The sequence below is a fragment of the Nipponia nippon genome, unplaced genomic scaffold (genome assembly GCF_047370975.1).
Source record: "Nipponia nippon isolate SJK-2023a ecotype South Korea unplaced genomic scaffold, ASM4737097v1 scaffold_5, whole genome shotgun sequence".
Lineage (NCBI taxonomy): Eukaryota > Metazoa > Chordata > Aves > Pelecaniformes > Threskiornithidae > Nipponia > Nipponia nippon.
The window spans coordinates 1,644,358-1,670,761 of NW_028262369.1; the positions used below are offsets into that span (position 1 = coordinate 1,644,358).

A 26,404-nucleotide genomic window follows, 5' to 3' on the forward strand; every position below is an offset into this window, starting at 1 on the left:
GCTTCGCAGGCAGCTGAGGAGTTGTTTGCTCAAGAGGGAAACGGGTGCTTTCTGGTGGGCAGCCCAGGCTCACCCCTAGCATGGGGTGTCCTGCCGACGTTCACCTCCCGGCCCTGTGTTGCAGGCTCACATCGAGGCAGTGCACGCCGACTGGAAGGAGTACCTCAACCTGCTGATCTGCGAGGAGAGCCACCTGAAGTTCATGGAGGACTTCCACAAGGTACCCGATGCCCAGGGGCAGCGAGCTCTGCCCAGCCCAGAGAGTAGGAGCTGGGTTGCAGGAGACCCCAGCAAACATAGAAGCTCCTGCTGCTCTGGAAACAGGGTAGAAGAGATTGAGTCCTCTAGTCTACGGGGTTTTGAGGCTAGGAAGACCATGTTGAGCTGATAACACAAGTCACAGTTGCTCAAGCAGCGCCAAGTGCAGTAATTGCTTGGCCAGAGCAAAACTTGCAGAAAGCATCCGCTCGAGTGCTGAGGTTCAAGAGCCACAGTCCAATGTCGGCACCCTTGTCCACAGGACAGCAGAGAGATCTCGCAGAGGTACCTCACCCTCAAAACATGGCATGGGGAGATGTTGCATAGAACCACAGGAGGCTTTGGGCTGGCAGGGCCCTTTCCAGGCCATCCCCTCCATCCCCCTGCCATGGGCAGGGACAGCTTCAACCACATCAGGGTGCTCAGAGCCCCGTCCAGCCGGGCCTTGAAGGTTTCCAGGGATGGGGCATCTCCCACCGCTCTGGGCAACCCCTGCCACTGTCTCACCACCCTCGGCGTAAACAATTTCTTCCTTATATCCAGTCTGAATCTCCCCTCTTTCAGCTTAACACCATCCCCCCTTGTCCTGTCGCAGCAGGCCCTGCTAAAAAGCCTGTCCCCCCCTTTCTTGTCGGCCCCCTTTCAGCACGGCAAGGCCGCAGTGAGGTCTCCCCGCAGCCTCCTCCTCTCCAGGCTGAACCCCCCCAGCTCTCAGCCTGTCCTCCCAGCAGAGCTGGGCCACCCTCGGAGCATTTCGGTGGCCTCCCCTGGCCCCGCTCCAACAGCCCCATGTCCTTCCCGTGCTGAGGACCCCCGAGCTGGACGCGGGGCTCCAGGGGGGTCTCCCCCGAGCGGAGCAGAGGGGCAGAATCCCCTCCCTCGCCCCGCTGCCCACGCTGCGGGGGATGCAGCCCAGGAGACGCTTGGCTTTCTGGGCTGCATGCTCCTCTCGGAAGCAGACCAGGTCCTAGTGGGGAAATCACACCTGCAGAAAGCCGAGTTCACCCCCCAGGGAGCCCTGCGCAAGGGCTCAGCGCCCCAGCTGAGCTCAGCAGACAGATGTCTGCTGGATAAATCGCATCCGACAGCCAGGGAGGCGCTGCAGGGGAGCAGGTCAGGCCGGATTCCTTTCCCACAGCCTGGGTGTGTTGACGACGTGATGAGTCTGTTGCCAAAACTGAACCCTGGTGCCCAGCCCAGGCAGTGCCTTGTGTGGGTACCTGCTGGAATAACTGCCCCGGGGGGTGGTTTGTGTGTGGAAGGGCTTGGCTCTGCCTTCGCCTTGGCGCTGGCAATGGAGACGCCACACACCATCGCCATGATGTCCAAGTGCAACAAAATTGAGGGCAGGGAAAGGTGGAATTTAACAAGCCTGCAGGAGAAGAGCATGGAATAAAGTGCCCCTGGTTGTCTTTCCCCTAGCTCTGCCGTCCCGAGCGTGGGAAATAGCGATTCCTCACCTTTCTCCATGCGCTTCCGAGTGCTCGGATGCCCGTCATAGCTCCTGGTGGCCGTCCCTGCTCTAGGCAGAGCAAAGACCAGGGTGCTGGGCTGGGCCTGCTTCACGTTGCAGCAGGACCCTCTCTCACAAGTGACTTTGCCTTTCTGCAGTTTCAGAAAGACACTAAGGATGCCCAGGAGCTCTTGAAGAAGGTGGATACAGACCTGGACCAAAAATTTAGCCCAGAGTTCAAGGACAGATACCAGCTCGAGTCTCTCCTCCGGGAGCTGGATGTGAGTATCGGTGCTGGCAGGACCGAAGGGGAGGCAGCAGCAGGAGCCAGGGTCCCTCCGACCCCGATGGAGGGACAGCGCTGCCAGAGCAGGCATCTAGCCCAGCTTTCAGCATGGCGAGCAGCCGGACCACGGGGCTGCCTCCCTTTGCCCAGCCTTCACCCAACTCTTCCTTCCCCTCTAGCTAGAGATTGCCTCTCCCATAGCAACATAATTGCTCACTGGGTTGGTTTTTATTTGTTCTCTCCTTGAGTTAGCGCTCCTTAAGGGCGGGAGCATAATTAGACCTGCTGCCAGGGGAGGCTGTGGAACTCGCTGTGCTGCCGAGAGCCGGGATGCGAGATCGCCCACTTGGGAAGGGCTGGGCTGAGCCCCTGGCCAAGCCCAAGCCCAAGCCCAAGCATGCTGCAGCAGGTCCAGAAGATGCACGTGTCCTGGGACAGCCGATAGCTCTTCCCGAGAGCTGCCCCTCTCCTCCTGCATGCTCCATCCCACTCAACGTTGTGGCATACCCACCTGCACAGCTAGAAATAGAGCAACCGCTGGGGAGCCTTTCCACGGGGCTCTCATTAGAGCTAACAGCTGGGAACGGGGCTATCCATCGACACGCGGCCAGGCAGATGTGGACCATACCCCAACGAGTGCCTGTTACTGCCCGGTGGCTAGTGCCAAGGCATGGCAACTCACGGGCACAGCCCTGGTCCTCTGCCTGGCCGCAAAAGTAGGCAGGAGAATGCAGGAACGCTTGGTGTAGGAACACGACGGCTGCAGAGCAGGGCCCAGGAGATGTTTTCACTAGCATAAGCAAAAGAGAAGCCGCAGTCTCTGTCCCGGCAGCGTCAGTACGAGCTCCTCCCCAGCCCTTCCCCAACGGGCAGACCCCAGGAGCTCGTTCTTCCCACGTTTCCCTACGAGTTTTGGTCGTTACTCTGTGCTAGGACCAGGAGAAGGCGATGGACAAGTACGAGGCGGTGGTGAAGTCCCTGCAGGAGCGCAGCCAGCACGTCCTGCCCCTGCGGTACCGCCGCGAGATGCCGCTCCAGCCCATCCCCGTGGAGGCTCTCTGCGAGTACGAAGGCGAGCAGGTAACATCTCCCTCGTCCCGCAAGCAATGCAGAGGTGCTGCTGGGGGACCGTCTCCTCGGGGGGCACTGGGGATGGAGGAGACACCATGGGAAGGAGCAGTTTTTGCCAGTGGCCAAGCAGCGATGTCTCCCACAGCGGGGACAAGGCGAAGGTCGTGCTCGCCCCGGTGGGAGAGCAGGTTTTGCAGCTCAGGAGGAGAAGTGCAGGAGGGGTCTGGGGGAAACGCAGCCTCCGTCCGCCCTGCCGACAGCGTGCCTATCACACGCCCTTCGGGAGGTTATGCCAGCCTGGCTCTGTCATGTTCCCACGCTCCCCAGGCTGGGATGGTGAAGATGTCTGGGCGTGTTTCCGATCAAAGAAACTCACCCCAACATCACCGGCGCAGTGCCGGTGAGCGCATCTGCGTCCCCCCTCCCCACCGTCACGGCATCAGTCTTTGCAGGACTGAGAGGCTGACCGAAGGGATGGGACAGCGAAGCCGGCAGACACCAGGCAGGGGCCTGGAGAGGAGCGAGCGGCTCGGGCTGACTCAGCTGCCTGCCTCTCCGAAAAGGAAAGCCACAGCACAGCCTTGGAAACGCCTCCTCATCTCTGCCCTAGTGGGAAATCGCTTGCCGTGGCTGTTGCAAGAGGAAGCATGGCTTCATACCTGGAAGCTCAGGGGAGGGAGGAGCAGGCACATGAGATTTCTGCAAGCGGCAGATACTTGGATAAGCAAGAGGGTGCAGAGAGAAGGGACCAGGGTTTATGCCGGTCCTGCTGCCCCGCAAGCGCGGCTCCCCGGGGCTGCCGGCGTGGAGCAGGGTGGGTGGTGGCTCCTGGCCTGCTGCCGTGACCGGTTCCTGTCCCCCAGGGCCAGATAAGCCGAGGAGCCCACTACACCCTGCAGAAAAACAGCGGAGACGTTTGGGAAGTGGCAGACAGCTCAGGAGAGAAGATCAGCGCCCCGGGGGTCTGCTTCATGATCCCCCCACCTGACGCAGAAGCAATAGCGCTGGCAGACCGGTACGCACCCCCCAGCCTGCCGTGCCAGACCCTCCCGCCGCCCCGGCAGCCTTTGCCCTTGCCTTCACCAGCCCCAGGCCATGCCACCGGCGCTGCGCCCCACCATCCAGCAGCGCTGACGGGGGGCTCCTGCCCTGATTCCCACAGCGAAGCTGTGCCTGCTTGAAGCCTCAGGCTTCCTCCAGGAGGGATTCCTGCACCGTCCTGCTTGCACACAAAATCCCACCTGGCAAAGTGGGGCCAGCTCAGAGCCATCCAGGTCCCCCCACTCTCTGGGAAGCCGTTACGGCGGGGGGAGCTGCCCACCTCTCCCTCAGCAGGCAGGTACCTGCCTTTGGTGCCTCTCCCCTGCTCTCACCCCTCCAGTGAAGACGCTGCTCTGCCCCTTCGCCAACATGGGGTGATGGTGCCTGTCCCCCACTTGTGGCCGGGTCCCGCGAGCCCCTCCAGAGCTGCGCCTCCTTCCCGGAGCAGCGCCGGGATGGGTGACGGGGGGACGGAGGGGCCAAGGGCCTGACTCTGACCTCACGCCCACGCCATCCCGTTTTGCAGAATTGCCGATCACTACGTGACCGTGAAGGAGAAGACGACCAACTGCAAGAACGTCCTCCAGCAGCGCTACGAGGGGCTGAAGGCAGACAGCATTGGAGGTGCGGCTCTGGAAGGGCAGCTTGGGGCTTCCCAGGCACAAAAAGGCTGCTGTAGCCTTGAACTTCGGTGGTGGCCCATCTTAGTGGGGGTGTCACCGAGAGCTTCCCATCTCCTCAGGGTCCTGGGGTCAACAGTGTTGGGATGCGTGCAGGGGCAGAGCAGCCAGGCTGCAGTAACAGCAGTCAGGGCTCAGGGAGCGGAGGGGGATGCGGGTTTTGCACTCACCAGTGGGACTGAGCCTAGACCCAGTCTCCAACCGGCTTTAACTTGGTCCCTCCTCATTATCCAGATGCTGCATCGGTTCGGGGGCGCCAGCTTCTGGCAGGGCTGGAGAAAGTGAACAGCGACCTGGACAAGCAGGAGAAAGCAATAACGGCAAACCTCCGTCCGCCGCTGGAGCAGAGCCGGGCTGTGCAGGACAGCACCGAGCGCTCCAAGGAGCTGAAGGTAGGGGGCTGTGGAAGCGGGCAGACGGTGCCGTACAGGGACCGTGCTCCCAGGGTGGTCCTCAGTGTGCTGGGTGCTGTAAGCGCGCCCTGAGCCCAGGAGCATGCGGGCATGGAGTGATGCTTACAGCTGGCTGCTCCTTCCAGTGGAGGTGGGGAGCAGCCCTTTGAGCAGCCTGAGAAGCCAAAAACCTTTGCTCAGCTCCTGGCCCAGCTCAGTCCCAGGAAGGTTGAAAGGGAAAAAGGTGATGGGTGGAGAGCGTGGGCTGTGAGGAAGAGAGGGGAGCCCTCAGGTTTTGATCCTGCCCGTCTTCTGAGCACAGCAGGGACGTTAACTTTGCCACCACCAGCCCAGAAAGGAGCAGGAAGACACTTATGCACTGGTTCTCCCTGTGGACCTGCTCCGCTAGGCTCCGGTGCTGGTGGCATCCTGCTCCTTTCCCCTCCTTCAGACCCCTAATTAGGCCAGGCTCCATGCCACAAACCTCCCTTGCTTTAGGAGGAAGTTCAGGTCCGGGTTACATCACCTGCCGAGGGCTGTGGCAAAACCCAAGGGCCACCACAAGTGAAAGCAAATTACTCCAACTGCCTGCAGCGCTTTGATGTCCAGGCAAGAATTCATCCGTCAGGCTGCAGAGCCCAACGGTCCGGATGAGTCCGGCACGTTTCCGCCAGAGCTAGAGCTGGTGGGAACCACTCCCCAGCCAGAGTTTCCTTGCTAAGGGCTAGCTAGCCTGCCCCAGAAGAGATACAAGTCAACAGAAAGTCAGCAGAAAATATCCTTTTGTCCCCTACAGGGCTGAAAGGCACCTGCCATCAAACACAAGCCCTCAGCCCTGACCTCTCTTCTCACACTGGGCAGCCAAGGGTCACCTTCTCCGTCACGTAGCCACAAGGTCTTACGTTCAATTGCTCAAAGGTTTTGTTCCTACTGCAGAACATCACCAATGAGGTCCGTCGCATTGAACCCGAGAAAATGAGGAAGATCCAGGAGTGTGAGGTCTTCATCGAATCCGTGCCGAACACTGGCAGTGCCACCTTGGTAAAGAACAAGGTGGAGAACACCAACAAGAAGTACGACCGCGTGGTCCAGCTGCTCAGCGCTGCCCAAGAGAAGTAAGTCATGGCTTAAGTCACGGCTTGAGCCCGACATGACGTAGGATCCTGCAGGAGACGGGTGCAGGCGTGCTTAAACACCTTTCCTCTTGTGTCCATGCAGAGTTGAGGTGGCCACGCACCTCGAGAGGAGCCTCCAACAAGGCCGAGACCTGCTGTCTACCTATGAGAACAAACTGGTCATAGATGACACGGTACCAGAGGATTTGCGGGTGGTAGACCGCAAGAAAGAAGAGCTGCTGGTGAGTGCTGTCTCCAGCCAGTTTTCTACCCTATTGACTTGCTCCACATACAAACCCACTTTCCAAAAGCTGCTCAAGTCACAAGCTTGAATCGGTTGGTACAGGGACGGCCTCCCCCAGCTGGAGACGAGACCCCACGTTAACTGCGGTGATCCCCGCCTACTTTAAATATGAACCGTTCCCATCCCCAAACCAGAAAGCAAACGCCAGTTGAATACTTGTGATTTGATGAAAGGACTAACGGAGAAGTGAAGGATAAAATGGTCTGGGAAAAGGAACGCGGAGGTCTGATACATGAAAGAGGTGGACCTAGCAAGGCTCTGAGAACCGTTATCGCTAGGAAAAGCTACCGACCAAAACTGGCAATCCTTCTGGTAGAAAGGCCAAGAACTGGCTAGGCCAGAATTTTACGTCCTTCTTCAGCTTTTCCATCAAGTCCCCAAGTTCAGACTAGTGCGCAAAAGCTTTCACAGCTCCTTCTGGAGCTGTTGCACTGGCAGGAGCAGGGTTTAAGGCTTGCATGAGGAGCACCAAATATTTTGCACATAGTACGCTTGCTTTGAAAGATTACCAGGTGGAGAAGGGAGCAAGAGCTAGCTTTTCTCCCCATCAGGTTTACCAGATGGCTCTGCTTACGATGCAAGCCCCTAACTTGCTTTTCTCCACAACCTGTAGCACTGCTGCAGCTCAGCTGTTCCTTAGCATCCTCTGCAGCTCCAGCTGGAGTTGATGGGGAACCGTAACAAAAGCCTGGCACGTGTGCAACCCCGGGGAATCCCTCTCTCCTGCTTTTTCCCCAGGCCATGGGCACCGAGCTCCAATCCAAGAGGTTCCTGCTCAATGAAGCAGAGCAGAACTTGCTAAGGACGAAGACGTGCTCCAACACTCTGGCCAGCAAGTTCCAGGAGCACTGCCCCGACATCGAACGGCAAGAAGCTGAGCTCTACAAACTCAACCAGCGCTTCAACAACCTCAGCAAGCAAATCGACCACAGGTAAGACAGAGGACAGGATCTAGGTAGGACTGGACCAGCCTGGAGAGCCGGGATGTCTACAGCGGAGGTGGAAGCACACTGAATCTGGAAGAGGCTTAACACCATCATGGGAATGAGCAGTTGCAGAAGGGCTTCCAGGGAGGGCTAAGGAGGGAGAGAGAGGCTCCTGGCATGCACTGGCTGGGCAGATCTGGGCAGCCTTCAGGATTAAGTGCTCATGCAACAGAGATGGGGACGTTGGCAAGAGAACAACTCTGGCTCAAACCTGTGTCTTTAGGGAGCAGGGGAAGCGGGGACGGGTGATGAGGTGTTTGCAGAAGACAAGAGAGATGTGATAGTACTGAAGCTGAGCTGATTCCCCCCACAGAACGCAGACCCTGCAGAAAGCGAAAAGTGCCTATTCCAACTACCGCACCAACTACGACAAGGTCAACCAGTTCCTGTGCAACATACCTAACTACGAGCCGCAGGAGACCGACAGCATCCAGCAAGTGGAAACGAAGCTGAAGAACCAAGCGGTAATTCTTTCTGAGAGCGCCCTGGGCTCCACAGGGAAGAAGAGAAGGAAAAACGCTAAAAGATAAGGAATAGAACGTAGACAGCCCCTGAACATAAAATAGAAAAATATAAATACTTCTTAGCTTTATTTATTTTTACGCGACAAGGTCCCACTGTCCTACCTGTGCCTTGTTTACACGTAGCAGAGCAGCTCGAGAAAGTTGTAATTCTGAGTGTTCTAATTTTAATGGCAACCCTCAAAAAGGCTGAACGAAGCGTTTGGTTTTTGCATTCCCTTTGACGTGTCTCTCTGTGCATGCCAGGCGCTCCTCAGCGACATTGCGAGGAAGGAACAAGAGGTGCAGAAGGTCTCTGCCACAGCTCAGCAGTACCAGCAGGCAGTGAAGGTAAGGAGTGCAATTCTGCCGGTGGGAGAACTTTAGCATAGAATCATAGAACCACAGGATGCTTTGGGCTGGCAGGGCCCTTTCCAGGCCATCCCCTCCATCCCCCTGCCATGGGCAGGGACAGCTTCAACCACATCAGGGTGCTCAGAGCCCCGTCCAGCCGGGCCTTGAAGGTTTCCAGGGATGGGGCATCTCCCACCACTCTGGGCAACCCCTGCCACTGTCTCACCACCCTCGGCGTAAACAATTTCTTCCTTATATCCAGTCTGAATCTCCCCTCTTTCAGCTTAAAACCATCCCCCCTTGTCCTGTCGCAGCAGGCCCTGCTAAAAAGCCTGTCCCCCCCTTTCTTGTCGGCCCCCTTTCAGCACGGCAAGGCCGCAGTGAGGTCTCCCCGCAGCCTCCTCCTCTCCAGGCTGAACCCCCCCAGCTCTCAGCCTGTCCTCCCAGCAGAGCTGTGCCACCCTCGGAGCATTTCGGTGGCCTCCCCTGGCCCCGCTCCAACAGCCCCATGTCCTTCCCGTGCTGAGGACCCCCGAGCTGGACGCGGGGCTCCAGGGGGGTCTCCCCAGAGCGGAGCAGAATCACCTACATCCTACAAGGAGCCACCTAAAGCAAGCCTACTGCCCTTGCTCAGTCAACTGATGAGCTAAAACCAGGTTATATCTGCTCTGACGTTGACATCGTGTGGCCATCAGCACAGCCACTGGCTCAGATTTATTGTCTGTGAAAGGAGGGTTTCCACTCCAAGCCCAGCATCAGTAAGACAACTGGAAGGTCTTGACACACGTCAAGGGAAGAAGTCATTAAAGCCAGGGTTTAGGAGGGCTCTGTGCATGAAGGGGATCCAGTAACCTCCCTTTCCTCCTGGGAACTTCTTCCCACAGGACTATGAGTTGGAAGCAGAGAAGCTACGGTCCATCCTCGACCTAGAGAATGGCCGGAATGGGTACACGAGCAAGAAGCCCAGGCTCCAGTCTCCAGCCGCGAAAGTGAAAGAGGAGGTAAATAAGGGGTGGCCTACAGGGAGCTAAAGCAGATGACAGCTTACGGGACGAACGGGGATTTTGCAAACAGTTATATTTACTGTCGGCAACCGTGGTCCCAGAGGGGGCTGCAGGGGAGGGCAGAGAATCCGGGGAGGAAGGGATTTTTCATCATTCTTAACCCATCAATTTTTCTGGACTAGGCTGGCCAGAATGAGACAGGGAAAATACTGGATTTAGCGCTTCCTTTCTGAAAGGGGCAAGACCCTGGAATTTTTCCCTTCCCAAGGCTTTCAAAGAGCGAGTGAGATTTCACCACCGAGGACTGCATGCTAGATAGAAACACAGCGAGAACAGGCCACAAGCTACTTATTTATGCAGGACCTGTTTGCTACCTGCCTCAAACTCCTCCTGCCTATCAAGGCAGGCAGCCAGAAGCGTCCACCCCGTTCTTCCTCAGCTGCATCTGTTTTCGCATATCTCGAATAGGAAACGTACGGTATGACCGTGAGAGCGTGCCTGCGTGAGAATCGCTCTTCCTCCCCCAAAGCTTGGCAGATCACCGCTGTAGAAGGTTTTTAGAAGAGCACCCAGGGTTACTTCTTTAGGGCCTGGCTGTTGCTTCTGTTCAGCAAGTCTTGACCAAGCACCCCTGGTTCCACCACCTTTTCTCAATGCATTTTTGTTCCGTAGGAAGCTGTTCTGGCAGCCAAGTTCACCGAAATAAATGCTGTGAATAAACAGAGGCTGCAGAATCTGGAGTTTGCCCAGAGCCTCCTGCGGCAGGTAAGCCATCACCAGGAGCAATGCGATACTGAAAGGACAGGCGAGTAAATAATCTACACGTGTGCCTTCGCTATTACAAGTTGAACTGGAAACAAATCTAGCTAGTGTTTCATGCCTCCAAAATCATTCATCAGCAGGCACTTAAATCAGGTAGACAACCCCTCCGCCTTTCCCAGTCCCATCTGGCACTCACCCTAGGAAGCTCCACATCATTTTTAGCGCTCCTTTTGCCAAACCCGTGCCAGAATTAGTGGCCCTTGTGGCTAAAAGCTTTGTTTTGACAGCAACAGGCATCGCAGAAAGCGTTTCGCAGGCTGGGAATCCACAGAGCAGTTCAAGAGCAGCCTGTTTGCAAATCCCCCCGTTCAGCATTTGCAATAGGCAGCCTCCATTAACCAAGCTCAACATCCTCCTGTCGTCTTGTCACAGGAGGCACTGAAAATAAGCACCAAAAGTATGATTATTTGGGGTTTTTTTTGACTACACATTCTTTTTTCAACAACAGCAACCAGAGGTTCAAATGACACAAGACTTTCTCCAGACCAAAAAATCCGTAAGGCCCGTGGAAGAAGTCTGGAAGTTGAAGAAAGAGCTTGAGGATGAGACTCAGCGTCGGCAACAGCTGGAAGCGGAGATCAAAGCCATTCAGAACAACATCGTCCACCTGCAAAACCAGAAGCCCCAAGAAACTGTTGTTAAGAAAGAACTGCTGAAGAAAGTGCCGGACCCTCAGCTGGAGGAGAGCTTCCACAAACTGCAGCAAAACCTAGCAGAAGAGCAGCGCAAGAACCAGGTGCTCCAGGACGAGCTGGAGGCTCTTAAAATCAGGCTGCGCGTTTTGGAGCATGAGAAGAGGGAAGGAGGACAGGAGTATATAGTGAAAGAGGTACTGCGTATTGAACAAGATAAGGCTCAAGCTGATGAAATCCTGAAGCTCAAAGAAGAATTGGAAGAGCTCAGGAGGCAGGAAGGAACCAGAGAGAATGAAGTCATCGTTTTACGCCAACAAATTGCTGTGCTGTCTAGCGAGAAGAACAAAGAGCAGGAGAAGGTAACGGAGAAGGAGGTGCTGAAGCTGCAGAACGATCCCCAGCTGGAGATGGAATTCCGCATGTTGCAAGAGAGCAAGCAGAGGGAGAGCGCCCTTCGGAAGAAGCACGAGGAAGAGCTCAGCTTCCTCCAGGACAAGCTCAGACGTCTTGAGAAGGAACGGGCCATCGCCGAGGGCAAAATTACCATCAAGGAGGTGCTGAAGGTTGAGAAAGACTCGGCCATTGAGAGAGAGGTGAACGAGCTCCGGCGCCAGTATGAAGATGAGAAGTCCAAGGGCCGTTCCAACGAGCGGGAAAAGGCTGAGCTGCTCAGGAAGATCCAGCTGCTGGAGGAAGAGAACTCCAAGGTGGTTGTCCAGGAGAAAGTGCGTGAGATTGTGCGCCCAGATCCCAAGGCTGAAAATGAAGTTGCCAACCTCCGTTTGGAGCTGGTAGAGCAGGAGAGGAGATACCGAGGTGGTGACGAACAGCTGAAGAGCTGCCAGAACGAGCTGGCTGCTCTGAGGAACAGAGGGCCACTGGTAGAAGTCAAAGAAGTCATTAAGGAGGTCATTAAGTACAAGAATGATCCAGAAACTGAAAAGGAGCTACAGCGACTCCGGGAGGAAATCATAGAGAGGACGGGAGCAATTGAAAGAGCCGACCTGGAGATCTACCAGCTGAAACAAGAGATACAAGCTTTGAAAGATACCAAACCTCAAGTGCATACGAAGGAAGTTGTTCAAGAAATTCTGCAGTTTCGGGAAGACCCCAAGACTAGAGAGGAGGTAGAGTCTCTGAGAGTGCAGCTAGCAGATGAACAGATGAAACACATTGACCTGGAGAGGGAGCGGCTACTCCAAGAAGAGAAAGTAAGACAGAAGGAGGAAGAACTTTCCCAGGTGAAGGAGAAAGTGGTCCAACAGGAAGTAGTGAAGTATGAGCAAGATCCTGCCTTGAAAGCTGAAGTCAACTCCTTCTCTCAGAGCATCGAGAGCGAGCTGAAGCAAATTGATTGCCTCCGCGAAGAGCTCCGCAAGCTGCAGAGGAGGCGGTCTGAGCTGGAGCGTCAGCTAGAAGAACTTGAAAAAGAGAGACAGGCCCGCAGAGAGGCTGAACTGGAGGTGCAGAGGCTGAAGATTAGGTTGAACGAGTTGGAAGAACAGGAGAGGGAGACAACAGAACGAGTGACTGTGAAACAGAAAGTGATCCTTCAGCAAGATCCCCAGCAAGAGAAGGAGCACTCCCTCCTCAAGCTGGAGCTAGAAGAAGAGAAGCACCGGAGACAAGTCCTGCAAACTGAACTAGAAGCCCTGAGAAAGAAGCTCCTCTCTTTGGAGAAGATGGAGGTCAAAGAGAAAGTGGTCTTTTCAGAGAGCGTCCAAGTGGACAAAGGAGACACGGAGTACGAGATTCAAAAGCTGAAGAGCAATCTGGAGGAAGAAAGTAGGCGTAAGAGGGAGCTAGATGCAGATATCAACCGCCTCGAAACCAGGCTGTCCGAGGTGGAATTCAACAACTCCAAGTCATCAAAGGAGCTAGACTTATTAAGGGAGGAAAACCACAAACTACACCTTGAGAAACAGAACCTGCTGATGGAAACAAGGAGACTGCAGTCAGAGATTGAACTCACAGCAACAGAAGCTCGGGATTTGAGAAACATGACCCACGTGGACAGTGGAATAAACCTGGACTCCAGATTCCAAGCTTTGGAAAGAGAGTTAGATGATCTGAAGCAGTTATCCAGAGAAAAAGACGCAGAGATCGAGCAACTCCAGAATCGCCTCAAGACGGTGGCTATCAAGAGGGAACAAAGAGAGAACCACCTGAGGCGCTCCATTGTGGTCATCGACCCCGATACAGGAAAAGAAATGTCTCCAGAGGAAGCTCATGTGCTTGGCCTCATTGAATGGAGCCTGTTTGTCAAACTGAAGAGTCAGGAATGTGACTGGGAGGAGATCTCGATAAAGGGTCCCAATGGGGAATCGTCCGTGATCCTCGACAGAAAGTCTGGTAGAGAGTTCTCAATTGAGGATGCCTTGAAGAGCGGACGGCTAACCACGGCTCAGTACAACAGTTACCTCAACAAGGAGATGTCGATCCAGGAGTTGGCAGTCTTGGTGTCCGGAAGTAATTACACAGCGCTCCCTCCACTTTAGAAACTTTTTCTTAAGAGCAGCTAGTCGGAGCTGCACCACTTGTTAGACTACCAGATCACTGCAAATCCTTGCCCTCCTTTGCGTCTTCCAAAATGCTAGAGCCTCTGTCCCGGCCATGCTACAAAGCCACACTGCTTGCTGTCATACACCACAAGAAAAGCACCACCAGTAGTGGAAAACACATTTGTCAGGACTACAGCAAAACCTTCTCCCCCTCTTCATCCCTACTGAATCGCTCAACGTAACAACCACCAAGACAAAAAGCCTTAGGAAAGTGAAGTACCCGAAGTCCAAAGACTCAGTAGAACCTGCAGTTTCCTCAACATATACTCACGTAGTCGCATAAAAAGCTATATACAGCAGTGATTAGAGAGACCGAAGGTCAAGATGACTCCGGGGTGACCAGCAGGAGCTGGTTACGTCACCTGCATGTTGGTAAGCCAGACAGTTTCATCGTGGACAACTGACTAAATGATGGGATCGTCCTCCGAGAAAACCGGCTCTGTAAAAACAAAGGTGTGCTACACATCTCAATTCAGCATCACCACATTAACACCTAAACACCATCATTTTGTTCACCTACGTGCCTATGCCGCTGGGGAAGCGTGAAGCAGATGTAATTCGATGGCGTCAAGCCGTAGATCCAGGAGGAGCATTCGTACACCAGAGAGGTCGCGAAGAAGTACGCGGGGAGACGGCGGTACTGCCGAACACAAGAGGGTAGTGTAAAGCATGCAGCTGTAACCAAACGCAGAGTGCCTTCGAAACAGTTAGCTTACCTCATGGCTAAAAGCCATTTGTGCTGGTATTTTACTGGATGGAGTTACAAGCAGCTACATGTTTCATTTACTTGTGCAAGGGAATGGGAAATAGAGGGGAATTCTATTTATAGTACAAAATAAAAATGCAGTGGTTCCAATCAGAAGTTGGGTTTTCTTTATTAATTATGGCAGTCTCTTCATCTTGGGCGTTACAGAAAGATGCCATTTTGAGTTAAAAAAAATTACGACTGTTCGTTGTAGCTCTTGACTCTTTTCCAAGAGGGAAATTGCAGGAGCAGCGTTAGAGCTGGGACTAATTAGCAGCATTAGGTGGGAGCGAACTGCACTCAGAAATGGGACCGGAGCTGCAGGAAAACAGGGAGTCCCACTGGGATGGTACCAGGGGCTGCCACATCCAGAGCACATTCGTTTCCCTTTTCCCGATTTTCGGCTAATGCCAAACCCCAGTAACCTCTGCTGTCAACAAAAGCAGCCGTAAGCATCCACTGCTCATCCCTCCTGGCTTTGGGGATTAACGCCAATGTTTTACCTCCGAGAACGAAAGGATCACGCAGGATCACGCCGCTGCTCCAGGGTCCGAACCCCGCTTGTTCTTTCCAGCAGATGTCAACTTCAGCATCAGCAGGAGCGCGCTGACTGAGAACGTGCAATTCCACCACCGCAACGGCTAGAAACAGAGCTGTCCTTTACTTGCCACGTAAGAGACTTTAGTTAAAACAGTAAATAACTCGTTCCTCACTCAAGAAACAAGATGATCAAGGGGCGATCATCTAAGCTGAAAGACAAATTCTTGAAAACAAAGTCATGAAACTAGAGGTAAGGAGAGGGAAAAAAGCATTTTGGAAACTTTGAAACAATTTATTCAGTTGTTCTGTACAAGATTAACAGTTTTCGTACCACCCCCACTATCTTCAGCAAGACAGTCCCAACACACACAAAAAACAAAACAAAAAAAAAAAATAGTAAACCGCAGCTCTTACACCCGAAAGGAACTGCCATACGAAGTGCGTGCCACGGGAGCCTCGCCTCCCCACGCCGCCACGAAAGCGCTGCAAGATGCCTCGGCAAGGCCGAGATGCCAGGCTCCTGGCTCCCCACCGGCTGTCGGGTCTCCGCGTGGTTCTGCCTTGCTGCGACTCCTTTCCATACCATTCACTCATTCATTAGAGCATGTAAAGAAAAAAATATCCCACAGAATTTCCACCAAATAAACATTTCCCTGAGGCAAGAGGCTTCGCTAAATTCCTAGAAGGAGGGCATTCTGCTCTGGCCACGCACACGGGTGCTTCCCAGCGGAAGCATTCAAGTGAAAACAAAGAGAGGGAGGAGAACCAGTACCTCGAGTCACTCGCTGAGACCCTATCCTGCCAGGTGTCCGAACGCTTTCAGCTACCCTGGGAAGCTGAAGGTGCAAAGTACCTCTCAGAATTAGGCCTTCAACGGGAACCATGCGACATCCACTGCTCAGAGTCCATCCATAACTGCTGTGCTTAGTTTTAGTAACACAAGTTCTGTCTTTGGCTCTTTTGCTACAACCTAGGTATTTTCTGTAAACAAATTTTAAATCTGAGCTGCATTTTTTTTTTTTCAATACAAACAATGCACTGATCTTGGGGAAATTACATATCAGCTCAAACTAAAAACAGTCCATCCTGGATCTTACCAAAAATGGGGAAAAAGAAAGCAGCTATTTGCTGGTATACTCAGTGTCAGCATCCTTCCCCAAAGCTCAAGAAGGAAGGCTGCAAGCTTTTGCTTGAAATACCAGGAAAGCCTACGCGGATCAGCGCTACTACTGCATGATTCAGATGTGGCTGTGGGGGCCTGAGAAAAGGCAGACTGGGGGAAGAGCAGAAAATCGGAACCCATAAAGCTCAGGTGGACCCACAGCCTGCCCTCAGCTATGCCCGGACTGAAAGGGTGTGCTCAGGAGGAGTAGTTAGGGCTAAGAGTTAAAAAATTAAAAAGAAAAGACACACCCCAATTCTAGATGGTCCCCATTCCTGCAGCTGTGACAAGCACATGATCCTAGTGCAGGAATCATCGAGGAGAGCAATGTTCTTCTCCGGAATTCATCGGACTAGTAGTGACCTTGGTTAATCTAGATCCTTCCCTCTGCCCGCCAAAGAGATCATAACCGACGACCCTAGGAAAGAATGGCTTTAGGGGAGGGTCTGGAACCCGCCTGCACAAACTCGGATGAGAACTGGTGCTCTTGCTGGATTTGGTACTGTGTTCACAGTCACCAAGACACCACTGAAGTCCAGACAGTGCAGCTTTTTTTTTTTTTTTTGATGTGCAACCATAAAAAGCTCTATTAAATAAAACAGAATACATTTTAAATACAGAATGATTAAAAAAGGGTCGAGGAGCACACAAAATAGGGCTGAAATGTGTGTCACTAGTCCATTCTTGCTCCACCATAAAAGGCACTGGAATTATGTCTTCCTATACATGTGACATGCCGAGAAGTGTCCCATTCAATCCAATGCATTCGATGGTAATGAGGAGAAAACTGAGCAGGAGGAAAAAAAAAAATCCCAAAACCGAAGAAGTCAAATTCTCAAAGTCAATGACTGCATCTAAAAATGTCTCTCTAAAGAGTCTTCCTTCTCCTCCAGAGGGGAACATCAGGTGGTTCATTAGATTCACCACACAGGAAACGTTAAGTCCTCCATTAACTGTAGCACAGTTTTATAGTACAATCGAAAAGTTAGTCAAACGTCTTCAGAAAGCACTGGCAGTGCTAGAATTATCCAAGTCAATCCAAAGCGGGAGAAAGAAGCACCTTTCGTACCCTCCACCGGGAGACCAAGGAGGTGACTGGACTTGGAGGTACTTGGCAGATATCGACACAGGTGGGTGAGAATCCACCGCCAGAAAGCCAAGCCACCCGAGGCTCCCTGCGCGTTCCAGCTCCCGCCAGCGCCAGGGAATGCGTGAAGGGCAGCAGCAATAAAACAGTGCTACAAAATGCTTCTCTCATTAGGGCATGGCTCGAGGTGGCCCTCTGCGTGGGGCTTAGCTCCGAAAGCCTCTGAGCAAACGCACCAATGAGCTCCTCGTTGCGGTTCAGTCTCTCCAGTTGTCGTGAGGAAAAAAACAACACAAAAAGAGAAGACGCAGCCGGTATCCGAAGTTCATGACCTGTTCCTCTTGGGTTTATCCTATGTGTGCTCTAGCTCCCCTCCTTGCAGACGTCACAACTTGCGTTGCTGTGCGTTGGACCCTTTGCCGTGAAGCTGAGAAGTGTCTGAAAGAAAATAAAACCAAGTGGGAAGGGGGTTCGGCATCAGCTCTGTGGAGCTGCGTGCAGCTGGGGCAGCCAGATCTCTCCAGATGGAAAGACCTCCTTTTCCCTTCCAGCACCAAGGAATCAGGGGGTAAGAGGACGTGCTCGGAGACATCCCACACACCTGGGAGCAGCCCTGCCTCTGCACCTGAGAAAGGCACACGGGAAGCACTGAGGGTCTCCTGTGGCCCCCCAGCAAAAGCACCACGGCGCAGGTTCAGATTGCTCGTTGACCAGCTAGCCTATGCTCTTCTCTAAACGCCACCCTACCACGTCTCCCCATCTAGGAAACTAGAAATACACGGTACTTGCTGCCTCGCATCTAAAATTGGTTTGAAATGACACCGTTAGTACACCTTTGCTGTTGTAATGAAGGCTTTAGGTGCCCACCGACAGCAACAGCAATCATAGGAATCTAGCCAGTGAAGTAACAGAAAGGAACAGACGTGGAGGGAAAAGAGAAAATGCACTGAAGAGAGAAAAAGGAAGGAAGTTTAAGGAAGCAGAAGTTTTCCAGGAGCAATTAGAACTACCATCAGGCTGTCATGAACAAATGGGCGTGCTGAGATGTGCAGTTAAGCAGCAGTGGCACCGAGCAGCGTAGCAACAGTTTCTCCTCCAGGACAAGGACGGCTCATTCCATGCAAGGGCTCAGTCCCATCACGTCGCGTTTCTGCAGCGAGCGGTCAGAACCAACGCCACAGCGCCAGCACGCAGGCAGCTCCGCCAGCAAACGCGGCAGCGACAACACACAAGCAAGCACTGGATGCTCCTTGCTCAGGCGCTTTTGGATGAATGCTGGTGGAAGCGCTTTTGTTGAAGACATCAACGTTTCCTTGCATTTGTAGCAACCTCCCAACACACCAGAGTCCTCGCAGCTTTCGGGCAGAGCAATGCAGCTGTGGCCATCTGCTTATACAGCCAACCACAGTTTATGCCACAAAACAAATTAATACATTTTAAGATTATGGCAGTCACTTCATTATCTACGGTGCTGCTCTACAAACCACCACAATTGGTAATATTCCCAGAGATGACAGCACTAGGCTCAATCCCCTATCTTTATGTGAAAATACCAAGTGGAAAGCAGGTCCCTGCTGAAGCTGGCAGGTTTTATTCCTAGTCACTTTTTGTCCCCTCGCAGCGTCTAGCACAACGGCCTGCTTAAGAGCAGCAGTCCGTCAAAACATTCTTTTCTTATAAGCCCTATAAGCAACAGTGAAGTAACCACTCTAAATTCCCCCAAATAACGGGACAGAGAACTCCTTCCCGGTGACATGGACTACATTTCACACCCCACGTTCAAATGGAAATCATTTATCTCACTCTCCAGTACCCGTGAATTTACAAAGGGGAAGGAAGGGTCCGTCGCACCGGTGACTGCTGCCAGTACCTGCTGCTTCTGCTCCACCGCATCAGAGCGGCACAACCACCTGCCTCGGACAAACTTCGGCAAAAGAAGCAAAGACGACACATGCTCTGAATTCTCACCAGTGCACAGCACTCTCTTCATCAACCAAGCGCTGCACTCGGCGGTCAAGGGCAGTTTACCCCATGACTGCCACGGGAGCCCGCATGAACTCCAGCAGGTTATCCGCACACCTAATGGCCTCGGGGCCACAACATTGGGCTAGCACATCCACTCCTCAACCAGGCTCCTGTTGCCGAGTAAGACAATGGCAACAGGAGCGAGTACTAAGACAGTGACACTGAATCGCGCTGAAGAGCTAAAGAACACTCGATCAAGAAAGCAGAAATAGCAATTACCAATGGAATAAGCAACTCCCGGCAGCAGCTAAGCCCAATCTGCTGGCCCTGCATTTCAATTTTCTGAACGCTGCACGGATCCCCCTCACTTCTCTCCTTCCTCCACAGTGCTACACATTCACACGCGCCCACAGCCCCCTGACGAGCAGGGGCGGTGTTCTTCGGAAATCTCCTCTTTTATGCATTGCTTCTGCTGGCGTCAAACTGGGCCAGGAACAGGCTTAACTGCAAAATCAGCACGTTGTCAACACCAGGTAAAGCAGTCTCCATTTACACTACAAACTTGTCGCGAAGGAGATGCAGGCAATTAGCTCAGCGCACAGACGCAAGACATTCTGGTTGGACACATTTTATATAGGTCACCAGAAACAAAACTCCACAGAGCCAGAATATTCATTCCTGGGCAGTCCTGGCAGACTGTGCATAAACACGCACAGCTTTCATCCTGGCGGGATAATTCTTCAGCACGACACAAGCAGCAAAGCTGAGTACCTCCAGGAACCAACACTTGCTAGAAGCACCGAGGGCTCACCGTTCCCAAAACGCACAAGTTTGTCCTGGTTAACTAAACAGTAAAGGATGCAGAGGGCGACGCCTCGCTTTGTACCGCGGGGAGGCCGCGGGTTTTTGCGACGACCGCACCGGTCAGACAACGTGGACAACCACTTTGCTTTCGCCCCTAGAGGAATTATCTGCCGAGCTACAGGACGACTCACGATGCAGAAGACAAACACGACCGTCTGACAAGTTACCTGGCAAACTTTGCGGTAAATGAGTGGACAGGGCAGAATGTGGGAGTGGCGCTGCATGGTGGGGGCTGGAGTGCAAGCCAGCTAGAAGACCTAGAGAGAAAAACAAAAGAAAGGAGAGGGGAAAAAAAAGAACAAATACACATCGAAGACAGAAACGAGCAGAAGAGCTGCAGCAGTTAGCCTATAGCTCAGCTTCCAGCTATGGGGACTTCTGGGCTAGCTACGGGAATGTGCCCAAGGTTCTCCAAATGCAACTGCTGGAGATATAAGTGCATGAACTACAGCATGAAGCAACAGCAAGAGAGATGGGTTGGTCTGCAATGGGTTAACGCAGCAGAGCATTGGCGTTCTTGTTATTTGATAGCGCAGGCACAAGTAACACACACGTGCGTAACCAGGAGGATACTCACTGTGGCCAAGGCCGTGGTGGAAAGTTCCTGGAGCGGGTCCCGTAACTATTGCATCCTTTGATACTCCTGCTTTTGGGGAGGAGTCTGAACTGAAGGAGATGACATGAAGAGGGAAGGAATGAATAGGAGAGATAATACCTAATGGGGTGGAGCTCAGGGCAGCTGGCAGCTTTGGGTTGCTGGACTTGTAGGATGGAGCCAGTACACTTAAGGAGGAAGAACTCGTTAGCAGCACAGCTCCACTAGTTCCTTTCTGGAAAGCAACAGAAAAGGGCAGTCAGGAGTAGGAAACCCAAGGCATAGCATCATTCCTACTTAAAGAACTGCAAAACATGGAGTGCTCAAGCATTCCTCCTTGCAAGGAGTGCCCTCCCAGCCAGGGCCCAAGCACTGCCAGCTCCTGAGGCCACCTGGAGGTGCCCAGGACACTGGCAATCCAGCTGCTGGATGCTATGCTCTTCTAAATGTGACCAGACTGGACTTCACTCTGTCGTTCCCTTCCTCTTGAACTGTGCCTCCATTAGGCAGAGGAAAAGCTGACAGACTGCCTGTGAGTTCCAGGGAGGATGCTTCCTACTCCCTTCCAGCAGCGTATCACTGCTGACGACACAAGGCACCAAGGTTTGGTGTGCCCCTGCACCAAAGAACGTTATCCGAGATCTCTCCCATGGAGAGAGATCCCACCGGGGAATGCTTTTCAGCTCTCTGTCTCGGTAACAGACAAGGTACACTGGCTGAGCAGTACCTGGTTTTCAGGCCCATTTAAACACACTCATTTAATTGCCCAGCTCTTTTCACATGCCACAAAAGAAGGCAAGAATGAGCAGCCAACAACAAATTAATACAGCAGCGTTAGGAACAATTACTTTTTTGCTAGAGATTAAAATTGAGGTCCTTACACCATTAAATACAATGGCTGAATAATACAAGTCTGTATAGGTAACCCAGGAGTCCTTCATGAGACACTGAACCGTATTTTGCTTAGTTGTTACTTTAAGCCGAAAATGAAAGCTTGAATTCTGGAGTGCGAGCCCATGGCAAAGGCCAGGACTTCCTCGCCTAAGCAGCCAAGACCCAGACAGTCATTCACGAATTTCAGGAAATTCTTTTGAAGTCATCACTTCACGGCAGGGCTGAACAGGTCAGGAGATGGCCTGCCACAGCGCCATGCGTCCCCCTGGCTTTAGGCTCGGCCAGCACCCCCCTGCTTACCGGCACAGAGGTAGAAGATGCGGTGCTGCTAACAACAGCTGGCTTTAGGGAGGAGGTCAGCAGTTTGGCCACTCCTTGAGTGCCCCCGCTAGAATCTCCGTTTGAACCTCCGGGAGGTGCCACCAGAGTCAGCTTCTGCGAAACGGGCGTCTTCTTCACCGAGGAGCTTGAGGACGGGCGGCTGGAGGCCTGGCCCGAGGAAGGGGTCTGCACGCTGGGCAGCAAGCTCCCAGAGGAGCAGCCCTGGTTTGCAGAAGCTCCAGATGAGGAGCTGCTGGAAGAAGCCCCGTGCTTGGAGAGGGAACCAGAAACGAAGGGCGATTTGTAAGATTGTCCTGAAGAGCTAGAGCTGCTCGAGTGCTTTCCTGTGTAGCTGAGAGATGATGAGGATGAGCCTGGGCTCTTGTGGGAGCTGCCAGAGTTTTGGGTGCTGCCTGGTGATGCAGAGGAATGGAAGCTCTGAGCTTTGGTTGATGACTTGACCTGCTGGAGGAGGGAGCGTTGGGGCAGTGGGGAGGAGGACTTGGGATTCTGCAGTTTGACAAACGGAGCCGGGGAGGTGAAAGTTTTCTGTAGCTGGCTGCCTGAGTGAAAGACCTTCACCTGAGAACCCGGCACCGGGGTGGAGGTCTGAGGCCCGTGGCTTGGCCGGGCCAGGCTGTGGTGTTTCTGTTTAGCCTGATGTGCATCGGGAAGGATTTTGCTGGGGGAGGCTTGGCAGGAGAGCTCTTTGTAATTAGAGTTCTCTGCCTTTTTGTCTTGAGAAGACTGGCCCAATGCCAGGGCCTGCTCAGCCAGGAAGTTTAGAGGAGACTGGAGGGAACCAGAGGATGATGTAGGGGAAGGGTTGGACTTTGGAAATGTCCTCTTCTCCTCTGAGGTTGCAAGAGTTGGGATCTTCTCTGGTGGAGCTTTTGGAGCTCCAGGAAGAGTAAAGTCAGGGCTCCCTCCCGCTCTGCTGTTCAGCACAGCCAGTTCCTTAGAGACTGCTTCAAGCGAGGAAGTGGGATTATGAATTAAGTCCTCATCCAAGGAGTCATCCATGAAGGCAGCAGGAGTGCCGGTGCTGCTGGCTGCTTGGGCTGTCCCAAGGGACAGGAGTTCCCTGGTTTGGGCACTGATGCCCAGAGCTCCTCCCTGGGGCTCTGAGGACAGAGCTAAGGTGCTGCTTGAGTGCATCGAGGGAACAGAAACCGACACCTTTTTATCTGGCTTGCAGGAAGATTCCTGGAACAAAGTCACAAGAGAAGGCAGAGTCAGAACAGAAGCAGGATTTACTGCTGAAGAGGGAAGGTTCCCGATTTGGGGATAAAAGGCAGAACAGGCACATTCTGTGCCTGCCGCCCCCCACCTCCCTCCCGACTGCTGCTGCCATCAATTTTAGCTGCTGTTCCAGTTGTTTTTTCAAGCCCAATACTGACTAGAGCTATTTCACAGTACAACTTCCTGGTACCTCATGCGTAGATACAAGGCTCAAGTATAGGATTTCAGATGGCAGACACTTGACTCTTGGTGTACGTCAACCGTGCGAACCAGAAAACAAGGAACTCACCTTCACTTTCACCTTAGTAGGAGCTATAACTTTCTTCTTCGCCCTGTTTTGAGGGAGACAAAAGAAACATGGCTCACTGCATGCCCGCAGGGAAGCATCCAATTAGGGAGCACACTTGGGCCCTGTTAATGATGATCCACTGAGTCTTTTGCAAAGAACCGAGGGAACAGAGGCAGCATCTCAGGTTGCTAGGATTCAAAACCGTATGACATTCGGTTGCTGCTCTAGGAAGCCCCAACTCCCACACAGGGGAATGAATTAGGGAGCGGAGCAGAGTCTGAAATGGTAGCAGAGCAGTGAAAGCACTCAACAGACACCTCCTGCACCGGGCGCAGGGCTAGGAGATACTACAGGAACCCACTGCTGGCCTAACTATAGCAACACCCAGAGAGAAACTGGCAGAGAGACTGATCTGGAGAAGAGTTACACGCTTCTTTTGGGTTCCCAGAAGAAGTCAAGGATGCAAAAGCATCTGCCAAATTCACGGAAAATAAATCATTTGGTCTGGTCAGATGCAATCTCTGGTACAAGACATCCCTGAACTGCTGGAATGGTATGGCTGAGGGAAGGATGACTCTACGCTCTATTTCATACTCTTTCTCACACTTCCCCTCGCTCATCCAGTGCCAAGAACAGGACCGTCTGTCAAACAGACATCAGCCTAAGTCCGTATCATCATCTATTATAGACTGCCAGCAAGATCCACGAGACCTTTTGGCATTAAAACACCTGCCCAGCTGGATTCCGATGGCTCTCGTGGTTTGCCACCCACAAGCCTGTTGCACCCACCTTCACCAGCCTGAGCTTGTTGTACCCCTCCTTTAACCAGGCAACAAGAAAGAGGGAATCCAGAATCCAGTAAGGACCGACTGAACAGGTAGCAATAATCGCAGTGCTGGCATCACGCTCCGTTTTACCTTGATCTGCCTCCCAGGGACTAGCACAGAGGCCTGACTCCAATCTGTTGAACAAGGCCAGGAGGCAACCTGCCTTCAGAGTTCTTATCTTTGAGCTTACTGTAAGGCTAAAGCACCTCCGGAAGGCTGTCGCTGGGAGATGTCGCACACAAACAACTACTCTCCCTAGACCTCCCCAAATGAAGCAGCGCCAAACTATCTGACGGGAGCCAAGCAAGCTCAGGTACTCCTGCGTGATCCACCCAGGCCCCGGGGAACGGAGTTCACCAGTTATCGCTCCAAAGGAATGCTGCGCGATACTCACAGGACTGATGTGAGGTGTCCGTGTACACGCCTGCTCTCCTTAAACAGTGTCCTAAGAAGGGAAGAGAGCAATGAGAAGTGATATCCAGCAAGACCCAGTAGAGCAGCTGGGATCACTGGAGACAGAGCTGCACAGTACAGCAGGGGACTTAGTGAAATTAAAACCACAGAGAGCAAACAAATATTCATCCCTTTTCCAGGAAAGTCCTCCTGAACTCCCCCACACAATTCCCTCTCTGGGGAGCTATGCTTGTAGGCGCTGGAAGGGCCATTAAGGCAGTTGTTGGACAATAACTAAGGAAAAAGCTCTGCCAGCCTAAAAAGCTGACTGGAGAGGCAGGACAATCATTCAAGCTGGGCGTTACTGCTGCCACAGATCGTCCAAGAGCTGGCAGATCATACAGGAGCTCTTCACCACCTTCAAGGGCGAAAGGTTTCCTTCCCCTGCCTCAGTACAGCCATATGGACGGGAAGCCTTCGCACACTGCACGTCTCCCTTGCTTTTGCGTCCCCAGCAAACAGCTGATGTGACTTCTTAAATCAGCACAACCATTTCTGTAACAACTGACTAACCACCACCAATAAATAAAGCTTCATCCAAAACCCTTTAGTACCGAGACTAAGTAAACCAGAATCTCACACCAACACTATTTCACCTACGGCAGCTGCCACTCAGCCACCGCCTTAGACGTCAGGGTGAGAAGCTTATAAATACACCTTCAGTACCGACATATGGAATATGCTCCCCGTCTGCTATTAACAAAGACTTTTGTCATCCTTTTTCTTTTAAAAAGGAAGCTGATTTTAACCTTATATTCTGTTAATGGCCTTGTAGCGCTACCTGAGAAAACGCAATCATGGCAGGGCCTCTCTGAACTCATACACAAAGGTGCTACTCTGTCCATCTTCAAGTTCCTCTTAAAGATGAACTTCTGTCATCGTGATGACAGTGAATCAAGCTGACTTGACCATAAAACTGTTCACAATTCCCCTAGTGTTGCCAATCCCTCCCCTTCTGTGTGGCTGTCAGTCTACCCCTGTCTTTAAACCACAAAGTCACAGAATCATAACGTATCTCAAGTTGGAAGGGACCCATAAGGATCATCAAGTCCAACTCCATCAGGTCCCAGCAGGAGAAACCATTGTCCTTGAGCCACTGGAAAACAACCAGGAAAACTGCTTTTACTCAGTCAGTCTGTAGTTAACCTCACTGGAAGGCACTCCTACATTGAGTCTTAGGCGAAAATCTGTATGCCTAAGAACAGTTTCACCTACATACTAGGGGGGAAAGATTTTAATTTCCTTTTATTCAAAGAAGAGAGTTTTTAAAACTTGGCAAGCTAAGCCCCTCAAGCTGGTAATGTCTTCCTTAACTAAGTAGGAATCTGCACCCACCTCTTAATGCCATCATTCAGCTCCCGTACACTAAAACAACACACTACAACCGTGCACATTACTGCACTTCACGTGCACATGCAACTGCAATAAACGGCCCCAGACTTTTCCAAATGGATCCGTAATGTGCTCCTCATACTTACTGCTCTTAAGAACTGGTACCTACTTCTTCCTTTATTCCCCACGAAACCCAAAAAGCAAATTCAGCTCTTTAAATGCAAAGAGATAGAGATTCCAGCAGTAAGTAAGTTGTCCTTTCCTTAAAACTATTGAGCAAAACAAAGCAGGCCAGAAGCTGATGACAGTCCCAGCAGAATGACTCTCTGCAATTTGTATGGCTCTCTGCAATTGCCAGCTCAATGGCATGGATGATGGAGGGCGTGAAAGAGCAGGAAACAGCAGTGAAGACACCAGATAGGGGAAAGAAAACCACACCAAATTCCTACTTACTCTGCTGATGTGTCTAGTGCGAGTCCAAAGTCCCTAAAACTTTCTGCTTTGCTTTCTTTTGGGAATACTCTAGGGAAGACTTCCCAAAGTATCTGAAAAATGTATCCTTCGTGAGACAAAGTGATCCTTTGTCATACAGATTCAAGAACCCATAGGCCAGTCAGCCTCACCTC

The 26,404-nt window shown here is 52.5% G+C and overlaps 2 protein-coding genes across 10 annotated transcripts in view; one reads left to right on the top strand and one right to left on the bottom strand.

The window, feature by feature from the left end:
- Positions 1-14,324, top strand: part of PPL (periplakin) — a 28,733-nt gene extending 14,409 nt beyond the window's left edge. Inside the window, exons 9-22 of the mRNA XM_009477365.2 lie at positions 125-220; positions 1,870-1,992; positions 2,931-3,077; positions 3,932-4,083; positions 4,636-4,733; positions 5,024-5,181; positions 6,118-6,296; positions 6,400-6,538; positions 7,339-7,532; positions 7,900-8,050; positions 8,354-8,437; positions 9,325-9,441; positions 10,117-10,209; positions 10,715-14,324. Coding sequence (XP_009475640.2) covers positions 125-220; positions 1,870-1,992; positions 2,931-3,077; positions 3,932-4,083; positions 4,636-4,733; positions 5,024-5,181; positions 6,118-6,296; positions 6,400-6,538; positions 7,339-7,532; positions 7,900-8,050; positions 8,354-8,437; positions 9,325-9,441; positions 10,117-10,209; positions 10,715-13,399 — 4,416 coding nt within the window. The 3' untranslated portion in view covers positions 13,400-14,324. The remainder of the gene's footprint in view (positions 1-124; positions 221-1,869; positions 1,993-2,930; positions 3,078-3,931; positions 4,084-4,635; positions 4,734-5,023; positions 5,182-6,117; positions 6,297-6,399; positions 6,539-7,338; positions 7,533-7,899; positions 8,051-8,353; positions 8,438-9,324; positions 9,442-10,116; positions 10,210-10,714) is intronic.
- Positions 14,325-14,472: 148 nt separating this feature from the next.
- Positions 14,473-26,404, bottom strand: part of UBN1 (ubinuclein 1) — a 33,457-nt gene continuing 21,525 nt past the window's right edge. For 3 of the 9 annotated variants that reach the window (XM_087734810.1, XM_087734806.1, XM_087734807.1), the window contains 6 exons: positions 24,388-24,438; positions 23,167-23,209; positions 21,615-22,841; positions 20,403-20,655; positions 19,993-20,082; positions 15,005-17,434 (listed from right to left, as the gene is read on the bottom strand). In XM_087734810.1, the coding sequence (XP_087590936.1) occupies positions 17,382-17,434; positions 19,993-20,082; positions 20,403-20,655; positions 21,615-22,841; positions 23,167-23,209; positions 24,388-24,438 (1,717 nt within the window). In that variant the 3' untranslated portion in view covers positions 15,005-17,381. Of the gene's footprint in view, positions 14,849-15,003; positions 17,435-19,992; positions 20,083-20,402; positions 20,656-21,614; positions 22,842-23,166; positions 23,210-24,387; positions 24,439-26,404 lie in introns of those variants that run through there. The other 6 variants (XM_087734811.1, XM_087734808.1, XR_015699341.1 and 3 more) reach the window with 5 other exon arrangements.